General features: G+C 42.7%; 1 protein-coding gene across 3 annotated transcripts in view; it reads right to left on the minus strand.

The window, feature by feature from the left end:
• Nucleotides 1–13,305, minus strand: part of MLXIP (MLX interacting protein) — a 46,564-nt gene that overhangs the window by 14,167 nt on the left and 19,092 nt on the right. For 2 of the 3 annotated variants that reach the window (XR_011088643.1, XM_068654513.1), the window contains exons 2-11: nt 9,551–9,657; nt 9,108–9,193; nt 7,710–7,799; nt 7,400–7,441; nt 5,968–6,139; nt 5,285–5,374; nt 4,304–4,395; nt 3,487–4,150; nt 1,133–1,254; nt 255–441 (exon numbers count right to left, since the gene is read on the minus strand). Coding sequence is in view for 2 of the 3 variants with exons in the window: in XM_068654513.1 (XP_068510614.1) it covers nt 255–441; nt 1,133–1,254; nt 3,487–4,150; nt 4,304–4,395; nt 5,285–5,374; nt 5,968–6,139; nt 7,400–7,441; nt 7,710–7,799; nt 9,108–9,193; nt 9,551–9,657 (1,652 nt within the window). In the remaining variant the exon portion in view is untranslated. The remainder of the gene's footprint in view (nt 1–254; nt 442–1,132; nt 1,255–3,486; nt 4,151–4,303; nt 4,396–5,284; nt 5,375–5,967; nt 6,140–7,399; nt 7,442–7,709; nt 7,800–9,107; nt 9,194–9,550; nt 9,658–13,305) is intronic. The other variant, XM_068654514.1, reaches the window with a different exon arrangement.

Consider the following 13,305-nt stretch of genomic DNA (forward strand, 5'->3'; position numbering starts at 1 on the left):
ATGACAGCACATCCTTTTAGAAAGGAACCACTTACAAATCACAAAATGACAGCTTGTGGGAACACTGGACAGTAGTTTAAGAAAAAAATTGCAAACACTTGGATGCAGCTGAAGCTGGAGGGTAGAAGGGCCCAAAAAGTTTTCCTTCAAAAAAGTATCCTGGGATCTTCAAGGCTAATTAACACCCTGTCTAACCGATGGAAACGTGCTTGAGTGTGTAGGTGAGAGAAAATGCTTACAGCCTTCTAACTTACTAGGTGTAGGTGAAGGAACTTGTGAACTGCTACTGTGGGAAGGGATTTGCTCTCCTTTCACCAACCCATCCTGGACTACACTAGGAGAGAAGAGATGCGAGACTGTGGACTGGGTTTGTTGGCTACTTGGCGCTTGCTGTGCTGGACCAACCAGAATGTTACTACGGAACTCCGTCACCCCGGGAGCCTGGGAACAGCACAGGAACAGCAAAGAGAAAAGCAGAGAAAGAAAAAGGAAAAGAAAGCGGGAGAACATGAGGAGAAGGAAAAGAGAAAAAGAGAAGGGGGGAGAGAGGTTTGTTACCTTGCCTTTCACTAAAAGTAACAAATTAATACATGATTAACAATCTGATGACATGAAACAAGGGCTAATAATATGTAAAGAATTGGCAGGCACTGAAGTCAGGCTTCTGGCAGGAAACCAGAATCCTTTCATAACTTAATGCAGTGTTACAACACGTCAACAGCACAAAATGCTAAAATCTATTTCCATCTTCTTGTATACAACATATTGGAAAACTCATTCATGTTCTCCAAGGCACACTTTCCAACTTGTAAATGGAAAGGTGAGCATCCTGGGTTCTTGCTAGCCTCTGCATGATTAACAGAGCACAAATCAACCCCACTAGTGGTACAGCGTATGCATGCCTCCTTGTAATCTTGTTGTATGAGACAGGGGCTGTGAAGACTAGATAGCACTTCCAGGCCCATCAAGTAGCTACAATAAAAATAAGTAAGCATAATGCTGATTGCACAAACACACACACTGGGTAACAGGTGAAATTTAACAGACTAGTTACCCTCCTGAGTGCAGTATGGCTAATGACCTGCAAACAACAAACCTAAAAAACCAAACATATTCATTTTATTCTCCTTACTCTGGCAATTCCAGCTGGTGCAATTGCAACATTAGACTGAGACATGGCTGGCGTCAAAATCCCCTCTCTTTTTAAAGGTGCTGGAGTTACAATCACTGCTCTGGACTGTCCCTGAAAGGCAGCTGAAGAATACAATTTAGTTAGAATAGTTTACAAGACAAAAAAAAAAAAAAAGTAGAGATTATTTTGTATGAAATTACTTGGTATTGAACAGAGGGAATAGATTAATGGGCACCTATTTGGTACTACTTCATTGCCACACAAAGTGCCACCAATTTTCTGATAATCTCAATCCCCTGATTCCAGTATACCAGATTAATCAATAATTTCTCAGGTTTCTAGCAACACTGTCGCTGTTTTAAGGTGTTTCTACACAGGTAGGTAGTAAATCTGGGAGGTGCAATGTGTCTTCATTCTGTTATAGCTGCCTTCACAGAAGAACGGTTCATTAAGACAAAGTTTCTGCACGCTTTTTGAGAAAACTCAGCTCAAATTTACTGAGTTTCCCTCTAGCCATTATTTGCTTTGGTTCATTTGCTTAGAACATTTATACTGAAGTGGTGACAGCAGAGTTTTTTCCCATATGAAACTGTGTGCCTGATGAGATAACCTGTGCTTATTTTTGAGTCATCATATCAAAAGACAGTAAACCACATACATCCCTTTCTAGAAAAGGTTATAAAGGTTATGCATTTCTCTTTGCATTCATGAGATGATTTGTTTGTCCTGTACACATTAATGCCTCAGTTATAAGTACTGATGTTTACTCCATTGCCAAAAATAAAGTACAGACTTTACAAAAATTTGACTTCTGAGCTTGTTGTCCCTGTGATTTAGGAGCACTGTGATCCCAGAACACATACCACGGCCAGAATTGAAACACGCCAATGGCTTTACATCTACGTGAGAAACAAAGCTGCTGGTTGTGACAGAATAAACTGATAAAGTACTGGGAAAGCGATACAAGGGGTGAGGAACAATCCAAGGAAGTATGCTAGGAGCAAAGGCTTTCTGACAGTGAACGTTGCCCGCAATGCTTTACAAGGTGAGTAATGTCTTGAATGCTAGAAGTACCTGGACTCATGCTTCATTATGTACCATAGACAGAAATGTTGCCAGGATCACCTGTTCACAGTGACATGCTAGAATTAGATCCTTGGGCCTATTCTACTCCCGAACAGCAAACTTCTTGTAGGTGCCAGGCCCTGAGAGACATACCTACTTCTTAATAAAGCGTATTTACTGCTACTCCTCCAGGCAGGGTTGTTCTTGGATTGCTGCTGCACATTTCAGATGGCTGAAGTCACTTGGCCCCCAGTCAGCACAAGGCTGAAAATAGCGTGCAATAATTCCAAGAAAAAGTTTACTGCTTGTCCTGCTCTAGCCTTGAGCTTTCCCACATGAAAAACTCTCTCTTGCTCACACTTGCTATTTGCAGCCTGATGAAGTGCCAATATCACCAGTTCACACCCAACGTGGAACTCCCAGCGTGCCAGTTAGGCGTTCACACACTGAACTGAAAAAACACCGCTCCTGACAGTAACTCAAGAGTCTTTAGATTGCCTGAAGAAAAATCCCTGTTTACCTGCCTGTCTTAACTCCTACCGCACCGGAATGACTGATTCTGCTCACCCTGGTCCTGCCAGGGGGACTGATAACCTGTGGATGAGAGGCACGCTCCCCCACTTCCATCTGGACCAGCGCTGGGGTCCCCTTCAACAGCTGTTCCCTAGCCAACACCGCACTCTGGCTCAAAGAAACTCTCAAAGACTCTAAGCTGAACCTCAGCACACACCCGAAGCGTTAGCAGTGTGCAAGGCAGCACCCTGCTATTAGAGTGTGACAATGCACAGGCAGACACAGCGACCTGTCCAGGCACCCAGTGGGGCAGTGGCAGGGACAGACCTGCTGTTCTCCATCCCACTCTGCCTCCCTGCCCCACTTCGTTGAATATTCTGAAGGGACAGAGCTAATCAGAACAGTACCAAACATCAAAACCAAGGTTTCAGGAAGTTAGGAGTACAGAGCTCTAGTTAACCCACACAATGATGCACCTACACAGCTCAGCACAAATTTTGCAAGGGAGTCACAATCTTGGGGTTGAAAATCCCCTAGCGAACGACCCCCTTGGCAGGTCAACCTAGCACACACACAAGCAAACTGCTTCCAATCCTCGCAGCAGTCCAGAGCACCCCATTGTACAAGTGTAGTCACGTGCCAGTGGATTTGGAGGGCTCCTTAAACACCCTCAGGAAGCTGCATTTTTACTTAAGTAAATCAAGAAAAACAAGAAGGTTTCTCCCTCCTGCTAGTCCACTCAGAAAGGAAGAACATCACCCACCAGTGCTTCTCACCTGGGGTGATGAAGGCATTCTTTAACACTAAGGACACTGTTTCAGGCTTCGGAGCAGGCACTGTTTTTTGTGACTGTTTGGGCCTTGTCCCAGCGCTGGCCAGGGGAACGGCTTTGGGGAGTGCAAATGTCAGTTGGGACTGCATCTGGGGCCGGGGTTGCCCCTGCAGGACAGTAGTCTGGAAAGCCAGGTTACAAGGCACTCCTGCACCTGGCTGCTGCGTTGCCAGGACGAGGTTCTGGCTCTGGCTGAAGGTGGTGGCAGGGGCGTTGTGCGTCAACGTAGCTGAAGCCGTGTGGGTGATAACTGTAGATTCGCAGAGGCCAAACTTCTGGGTTTCTGGTGCAGCAAAAGCAGATGGTGGAGAGCTTAAGCTAGTATTCAGAGGCACTGCAGGCAACGGGGACTGGTGCTGTTGTGTCGCAGGTTGAAGCAGTGGCAAAGGTGTCTGAAACACCGGGACAAAAGTTTGTGGCCCGCTGAGAGAAGAGTCAGGAGCGAAGTCTGCTGGCTGGATGAAAGATCCCCCACTTCTAATGCTGGAACACTGGTCAGTGCCAACATCAGGAATGACAGGAGCAGGTACTGAGGAAGCAATTAGTCCATCGCTGATGTTCCCAGATGGAAGTGTGTTGGGCAAGGAACCCGACGGCAGGACAGGAGACTGATAGAAAAGAGAAGTTTTACAGATTGAGATGTGACACCCCTGAATCTCACCTGAACTCCTTCTGAGAAGGACATGGCTCATGTCTGAAAGTATACACAGTGCATACATGTCTGAGATGAGGCTATTTTAAACACTAATTATCTCTCTTACCTGGGAAGAATGGCTGCTGCTGTCCATTGTAGCTGAGCTGGCAGCAGACACAGAGGGGTAATAATTACTGGAACGACTGGGTGTGAATAAATCTGAAACACAGAAAGTCATCTCTTAATTTTCTACTTCTTGAATTCATGGTATACCACTGTACCATGAAATACTACAATTCACAGGAATGGCATTATTATTTAGCAAATAATTAAACCATGAGATGTTTTGCTTCATACAACTAAGTGAGCAATAAATTGTTGTCTTCCAGAAGAACTGATCTCTTCAGGGCAGACTTCATCACTTTTCGTGCAAGCTGAGGACAATGCAAAAATCAATATATTGTTTAAGGTTCACCTATATGCAGAAAGCCAAGAGGTGATTCTCAATGCTCACAAAACTCAGTGATCTGATGCAGACTGAGTGAAGGCCCAGGAAACAGATGTGACTTTTGACTTCCACAAAGGTCCATAACCATTAAAGTTGTCAACAGTAGTTTCATGTCATACATAATTCTTGAGGGTACCAGACGACGTGTCAAGGCAAACAAAGAAATGTCCTGAGTTTCTAACACGGGACTTAACATTTCATCCTTAAGAAGTGTTAGTTAAATGGCAAAACTTCAGCAATTCTGTGGGTTGCTCCTGTCCACATGTGACAATCTGTCTTTAATTACTCAATGTCTTAAGGTCTAAACATTATTCCTCTGAATGCTAAATTAACAACGAGGTTCAAACCCTGAAATAAACAATCCTGAAACAACTCTCGAAGCCACAGGATTGAAGGACTGTAACAATAGCCTCCTCACATACACATCTGCCTGAAATAATGAACAATGAAGACATACACCAGATGTTCTCCATCTTTCACATAAACGTCATTTTTTCTAACGAGAGTAGATATCTGCAACATTTAATCTTCTGTTAGACACAAACTCATAAATCATTACAATTTAAAAAAAAAATAATTGACTATATATCTGATTCTTACCCTGAAAAGGCTCAAAAGTATCCATGAAATCAATATTTGGCTGGAGAGGAATAAGCCCTGGTTGAATCATGTCAGCATTTCCTAAGTGTGCTGGGAAATTGAAAAGAAAGATCAGATTAGCTATGCATCACTTGCACAGTAACTCACACTTGGCTGGAACATCAACACACTCCACAGCCAGGCTCAACCATGTTGTTTACTGCCGCTGAAATCTGCTGAAATGAACTGAGCATCTGCACTTCTTCAGGACTATTGTTAGGGAACAAAACTTCCAGCTATTACAAAGGAAGAGGTGAACCTCTCATAACCCTCACCAGCAACTGGGAATGGACTAGCATGGACACCTCACAGGCTTACTGCTCCCAAGCCTCTTGTCTTTCCCCTGCTGGGTGATACATGAACTTGCTGAGAATCACCACCTGAACCACCACAGCTCATAGCACAGTATTTTAAAATAAGCCATTATCCATTTAACTTTACTTCAGTTACACTCCTTGTAAAGTGCAGTGGCTCCATAGGATTCCACACTTTACAATCTATTAAACAGCTATGCTCTCTGAGCTATTTTTATCTGTGTCAGCAAAGTAAGTTAAAATTTCTAAAGCAAGACTAAAAAAGCAGCAAAATCAGACTTCTAGAGATTCCCACTGCAAAAATCAACACAGCTAACAGCCAACACACACCTATCTCTCTGGGATTTGGCCAGGAAACCAAGTGATGTGAAGACAGTGTGGAAAACAGTGTGTCAGTGAACTCAGACATAAGCATATCAACATCCAAGAGGCTGCCCTCCTCCATAGGTACAGGGGTTTCTCTGCCATATCTTCTTTTTTGCCAGAGAACCACATCATCGTCCTGCCAAAGGAAAGGAAGACAAGTCAGGCTGCCTAGACAGTGCCAATGCAGTCAGGTGCAAACACTTAAGTGCATTATTTTTTTCCATTTTAAGAGAAACAACTCTCCTTTAGGAGATACACTCAAACAGATCAGTGGTACTTCTAATAAAACAAGTTCAGCTCATTGATTTGAGCAGAAAACTTCAATCGAATACCATGACACTCTGGGAGAGGTTTTTCCCCAAAAACAGACGTCAACAAGTAATGCATAAAACAAAACACCTGCAACAATGCTTTCTAGTTTCAGTGATGATATGTATATTTTTGCACCTACAGTTTAATGATTCTTTGGTTTGCATAAAGACTTTAAAATAACACACAGAGGAAAAAATCAGAGCAAACAACTCCTACCCTGATGCCTACAAGAATCTCTGAAATGTAATTGATCTGACTTTGCAAAAGGTACTTTTATAATCTTGTGGGCAATTTTAGGCTGTGAAAAATACAACATAATGTGACTTGGCTTACCCCTCCTTCACTACAGGCTGAGCTAAATTGTATTGCCTTCCATTTTGCTGCAGACTAAAAGCACACAGGGTCAGGTTCTTGTGGCCGAGCCAGCATGCAGCACTAACTACACCAGCATAGCATGATGGTGCATTGGAGCTCATGGCCAAAACAGCTGAGAGTTTTGTGAAACTGGGACAGATCCAGATTCATGGTTAGTTCCAACAAGAAAACAAATCAGAACAATGCTTCTGGTCATCAGTTTATATGCCCAAAGTAGAATTGATGGCTTCATGAAAATTTCTTTTTCATACTAAATGATGGCATTGTTGTTCCTCTAAACATCTTGTCTTTTTTAGGATCCTGGCACATTATTTGCCAATATTTTGACAGCAGGAGGATCTGCAACATGTAGTTCTCACATCGTCACATATCCACTTACACAAGTAAGGCAGTAGTGCCAGCTATGACTCAGTAACAAGATGAAATAATGTGCCCGCTCTCAAAGAAATCGATCTTTCTGCACACCCCAAGCTGCTTCTCATTTCTTCTGTCACAGCATTTTACATTCAACCTCTCCTCCATCCAATTTAAGCTTTTTAAGCTGTTCTTTATGATGCATCAACATTAAGGTGTCTAACCTTAATCAAGATTTAAGCAAGATGCTTGTCTTTAGATTTTAATCAATGCAAGCTAAGGTATGTTACAGCTTTGTTACTTACTGCAGCTTCTACAAGCATAAATGCTGCCACTTATCAGTGTTATCACCTACCCTGACCAAACTTGACAGATCTTCATCTTTATGCTTCTGTAACTGCAAAAGAACAAAAGAGATGTTAAAGTCAGAACAGGTCCTGTATATACCAGCAGAAAACCTGACCGCGGAACTTGAAATACCCTATCGTGCACAATTAGTCCCTGCACAATCATTTTTAGTTAATTGGGACTATTCAGATGAGTGTGCCTGTATTTGCTTAACATCTATTTTAAGTATTTGTGCACGTTAGCAAAAGTGACATCAAAACTCAAAAAGCAACAACTATTGTTCAAGCAAGCTACTTTCACTGTGCAAACTAACAGACCCTTTTCTTGAAGTATGTTCTCCACTTGTGGTATTCCCTGATGACTATTTCAATTCTTCGTTTCCAGTACTTCCCTTCTGTTGCAATGGCCTGAGAACACAAACACATACCATGAATTACACGGAATCACATAATGGCTGAATGTCCAATAAATATCCAAGCAAATATTCAGGCAGAAAAAATACAAAAGAAATCATGCTAATTCTGTTTGAGCTCACGTATCAGCAGACCAGCTGTCCCAGAGTTCAGCTATCACAGATTAAATCTGACAGTACTAACTTCATCTTTCCCACAATAAACAAGATGATGTCGGACTGCACTGTCAGCATCTCCCACATTGGCTTAACTAAAACCAATACTTAAAAAAAAAAAGACAAAAAAACTAACAATGAATTTAATAAAATATAACATATAGAACAGCAACACCTTGCTCTGCAGAAAACAGGCAAAGAGAATTTCACAAGGTTGCCAGAACATACGTGCACATACACAAAAGCTGCTAAGAATGATACAAAGCCATAAAATTTTCATGTCCTGCTCAGGGAGAATGTGACCTCACAGGTCCCAAACTAGTAGCAACAAAAGTATCAGAATGGTGCAGGCCTTTAATGCATTACAAATAGCTGTGTGTGATAAATTAGGGGCAGCAGACTAGTGAGAGCCTTAGCACAACCTTTCTGCGTTCAACAGTCATCTTTCAACACAAACATCAAAACTGTTCTTTCTAAAATCTGAGACAGCTCCGCAAAGTCATCTGGAACTCCTTCCGGTAACAGTTGCCACACTGTCATTTCCTAGAAGGGTTTTGGCATTTATAAATTATTCTAGAGTTATGCAGTACAGAGAGCAACACACATTGCCACATCAAGGGCCTGTCTGGTTTTCGGGAAGGATCCAGAGGGCAGCTATTTGCATTTTGTACAGAAGAGCAAAAATGAAAGTACACAAACTCACTCTTTTTGTGAAGTTACCTTGACAGAGAAAAACAAACTGCTTGTTGTCTTGAAATCACACCTCATTGATTAAATAGACAAAGAAAACTCTCAGGGGGTCACTTAGATTCAATTCTAAAAATAATCCTCACTGATTTCCCACTGACTTGGGCCATCTCCAGCCAGAGCAGTGGCTGTCAAAATCTTAACTATACGAATTGCACTTCACTAAACTAGAACACAGACAGAGGTGACACAGATAACGAGTGTTCTTTTGGTAGCTCCTTGATCACATCAATATGATAAAATTAGAAACAGTGGTTCAACAGCACACCTTTATCTTAACAGATCCTTCTAGATAAAGACAACAGAGCAAAGAATTACTAAGCTGTTTTTTTATCTAGTGGATTAGGAAATGCACTATAATCTCTAGAGCTTGTTAGTCTCTTCCTCAGGTTTCACATACCTCTGGCCGACGATGTTCATCTACCTCAACAGAGCCATCCAGTGGAGTCACGAAATGGCACACAGGATTCTTGCGCTTCTCCAGGTCTGAAAGAAAAGGGAAAATCTGAGTGCTCAACAGAAGTGGGCTCTGCTGGAAGCCCTCTCACTTCTGGGGCAAGATGTGAAAAAAAAAAATTAAAAATATTGCCAGCATTCTCTCCAGAAAACCAACATGAAATGGGGAAATTTCAGGTTGTGCTCAACTGCTCAGTAGAGCCTCTGCATGGACACCTCTAGCAGAGCAGTGGTTCATGCACACTGCCATGACAGCCCTGCAGATATCCAAGCCTGTAGCAGATTTTTGAACCTTTCATTAGACAGTAATTTCACTTCTCTCTTGCTTCTTACATGGGTCTCAGAAAATGTTTCATAGCAAGTGACACAGCCCCGTTTGGTACTTACACTGCATGTACCATGCCCTCCAGATGGCGTTATTGAGACGGATTTTATCTCTCCACTGAAGTTTCAAGCCTTTAAAATTTTTCCATTTTGGTGACACCAGCTTCCCACTAAAACAACACAGAAAGCAAAATCACTCTGAATTCTTTTTTTTTTTTTCCTTGCTGCTCCTATCGAGCAAAGTGTCCCCCTAAAATTGCCAAACTACCAACAGAAAGAGGTACAAGCAGCCACACTTGGCCAGTGACAACTTCTGCCACACTGTCCACGGCTTACACCAGACTGGAGTCCACTTTTCAAGACTTCTTCACATTCTTATCTGCCTGCTAACAACTGTCACAACAGGTCTTGCAAGCATTTCAGGATTAAAACTCATTTCACCCAAATTTTTCTCCTTGCCAGTATCCCTCCCATCTTCTCAAGCGCCAGCCTGGGAGTTTCCCTTACCTGAGAACAAGAGTTCTCACAACTAAGCCCCAAACCTCGCAGGTTTGGCTGCACTGTAGGTTTGCCTGGCTTGGATTTTGCCAAGGAGCTGGATGAAGTCAACATAAGTTCATTTCTGCAGTTCTATTTGATTTTCTAGGCTGGCAATACTGGAAAGGATGAACGAAATGCCAGTTTTGGCCAAAGAAAATCCACCACCCAGCAACTGTACAATGCTAATAAATGCAACTGGGCAAGCTGGGCACGCAGGATCACCAACAGACTCGAAATATTAACGTTTCTCCAAGGAAAGGGAAGGCTGAAAAGAAAAATAGCTTACGTATGAATAGTCTTTGGGGTGGAGGGGAGAAAAAGGAAGAAGCAGCATGGACTCCAGTAAACACTATGAACACCAAGTACCCAGCCCTTAAATACAACTTTGTGAATCATCGATCCATGTTCCTGAGAGAGCAGCAGAAGCAGGAAATACTCATAATGTAGTAAATTTCAAGTCACAGATTAAAGTATACGTATCACCCCTCTCTCCAGGTTCCCTCTCTCATTTTTTGTGGTTTTATTCACACATCTTCCTACTTTGTCTCCCTCTGCTGTCTGTTTACCCTCACTACCACATAAGCACACCAACAACCCAAACTGCCATCAGTAGGACAAGGCGAGCCAAGGCACAAGCTTTGTCTCGAAACATTGTAAACCAAGAAATTAAGGTCTTCTGTGGTGGAGGGTGCACAGACGAGCGACAGGAGCAACGTCACCTCCAAACCTTGTCCTTTTGGAGACCTCCAAGCACCTGGTCCATCGGCAGCACAGTGCCAGCAGATGGATTTGAGGTGGCCTCCACTGGGGCACTGTGGATTTACTATCCCACAGCAGCTACACAAGTACTCACAGAGCAGGATTACTCTTCTCTTTTGTATGCATCGGGAAGTGGGTGTAGAGGCTGGCTACGAAGCGAGTCCTGCGCTCACCAGGGTCTGTGAGCTGCCTCCTCAGGGTGGGCACTTCCAGTCTACAGAAGGATCTCCACACAATTTTATCTCCCTGTTGCTCAGCTGTTGGGGGTTCAGGGCACACAACGGATCTCCATTCATTTTAGAACCCAGTCTAGATCATCTCATTCTGTTTTCAAGCTTTCTGCAAGCTTGTTGTGCCACTTTGTTAAATCCTCTCCCCATCTCCGCCAGCCAACTCATCACCTTCACGGCACTGACCACACAGCCAGCACTCACAACCTCACCGTACATCTTGGCTTGGCTTAGTGTTCGTTCTAAACCCAGATTAAACCCACGTCTTTTCCATTTCTCCACTGTACATTAACAGTTCAGAGCGAAGCCATTAACACTGACAAAATGCCTCGTGCCTTTGAATAAGAAATCCGTCAACTTAATGCTCATCTCAATTGCTCCATGTGACTGGACAGTTTGCCAAAGCAAAAAAACTAATAATCTTCAGAATAACAGCAAGAAATGCTTTTCTTGGAAGAGAAGTATATATATGTTTATACATCCCTGAAAGGAACTGTAATGATTTTTTTTTTGTATACTCCTTGCATCTTCAAGAAGGCAATTAGAACTGGAATTAAAACACAAATATTTTAAAACATTTTCTATTACATTCTTCCAAAATACTAAACAAAAAGTAGTGCATCAAAAGAAGGAAGTGATTAAGAACCTATTCTTAAAATAATTATTATTTTTAGTTCCCATGGGAGCAAAGCACAAGCCCAGCTTGAGGTCGTAAGTGAAACAACTTCAGCCTCAGTGAGAGAAATCAGCATGAAGCTGACAGCGATGTTTAGATACTGCTCCCAATTCCAAAGGCAATGGAAAGTCGATGACTTTGAACAGCTCGGGGACTGAGAGCAGTGCCTACCTGAAGCCGATCTCCAGATTTCAAAGAAAGAAAGCAGAGCAAACAACAAAACCAGCCACCAAGACCTGCCTCCTGCTGCTCTGGCACGAAGTGAGGAGCAGCTCGCTGGCCAGCTCGGCAGCCACAAGGAACCTGCGAGCACCTGAACTCCACTCCTGAGATTCCGGCAAGTGCAGCTGTGTTCTAAAAGCAATGGAAAACCATTCAGATGCCACCAGATTTGCAGCAAGGTACACCACCACCACGTAATCCACACAGTAAAACCTACTTCTTTAGTCGCTTCTGATTCAACCTGCAGTTCCCTGGTTTTAGCCTACCTCAGAAATGGTCAAACCAGCAGAGTTTAGCACTGAGTTTCAGCTTTTTCTTTTTTTTTTTGATAGAAGACAATAGGGAAGGCTTTGCCTTAAATACCAGTTTGAAAAAGCCCCTTCCTCCACCCAGAAAAAATCAAATGCATTCTCCACAGCATGACATGTGAATGGTGTTGACCAAGGAACTCCAGTTGGCAAGCTGTCCTGCGATTGTGCTGAATTAAATGCTGTGCATGAGGTCTGTATAATACCGAGAGAAAAAGAAAGGTACTGCACCATTTGTTGCTTAAGAATAAGGTAACAAACATTAAGGCCGAATTATACACCCAAGGCTACACAGTGTGTGTATGACAGAGCTACGAGTGGGACAGAGATTTTTTGTCACGCTGCTGTGTTCTGCGTGTCAAAGCCTCATTCCCACCCTCTGCCACTTGGTTTGGTATGTAGGGACAAGGAAGAAAACCTCCTGCTACAGTTGCCTCTCCAGCTCAGCAGTTATTTTTTCTCCTGCCCGCACATAGCACCTGGCCTAGATCTATCGTAGATGGAATTTAAACATAAACCTCTGAGCACCGAGGTTCACATTCCACAGGCCTGACCCTGCCGCCCAAATATATATTCACAGCAGATACAGCAAAGATACCTTGAAATGCAGCTATCAGGGACCTGCAGGAGTCCCTTCTCAAACAGGCCATATGGCTCTTGTGTACTGTAGTGCTAAGCAATTAATTATTGTGTTTTCACACCTGAATTTTGCAAATTCAATTGCAGGAACCAGCTCCAGAAGTGTGCTTTTTCTATTTAGTTAACAGATTCCCATTGTCTTTGTGCCAAAAGAGCCTTGTTAACTCCTGTCCTAAAACCCACTTCCCCTGCGTTTTTCCCCAATTCCTTCCTGTCGTGACCTTTCAGTATTTAAGGTAGACGCTAATTTTTCCTTTTACAGCAGGTGACAGTAGAGAGGCTTTTAATTTAAGCAATAAAAAAAAAAAAAAAATCCAATTTGGTATTACAGTAGCTAATTAGATTAACTTCTCTAGCAACACAGAAAATAAACTTTTTGGCTTGTCCCCAGCATTTTTTTTCGGAAGGAATGGTTTCAGTTTGTTTTTTAATCTCCGAAGTGTT

The sequence above is a fragment of the Anas acuta genome, chromosome 17, assembly GCF_963932015.1.
Source record: "Anas acuta chromosome 17, bAnaAcu1.1, whole genome shotgun sequence".
NCBI lineage: Eukaryota > Metazoa > Chordata > Aves > Anseriformes > Anatidae > Anas > Anas acuta.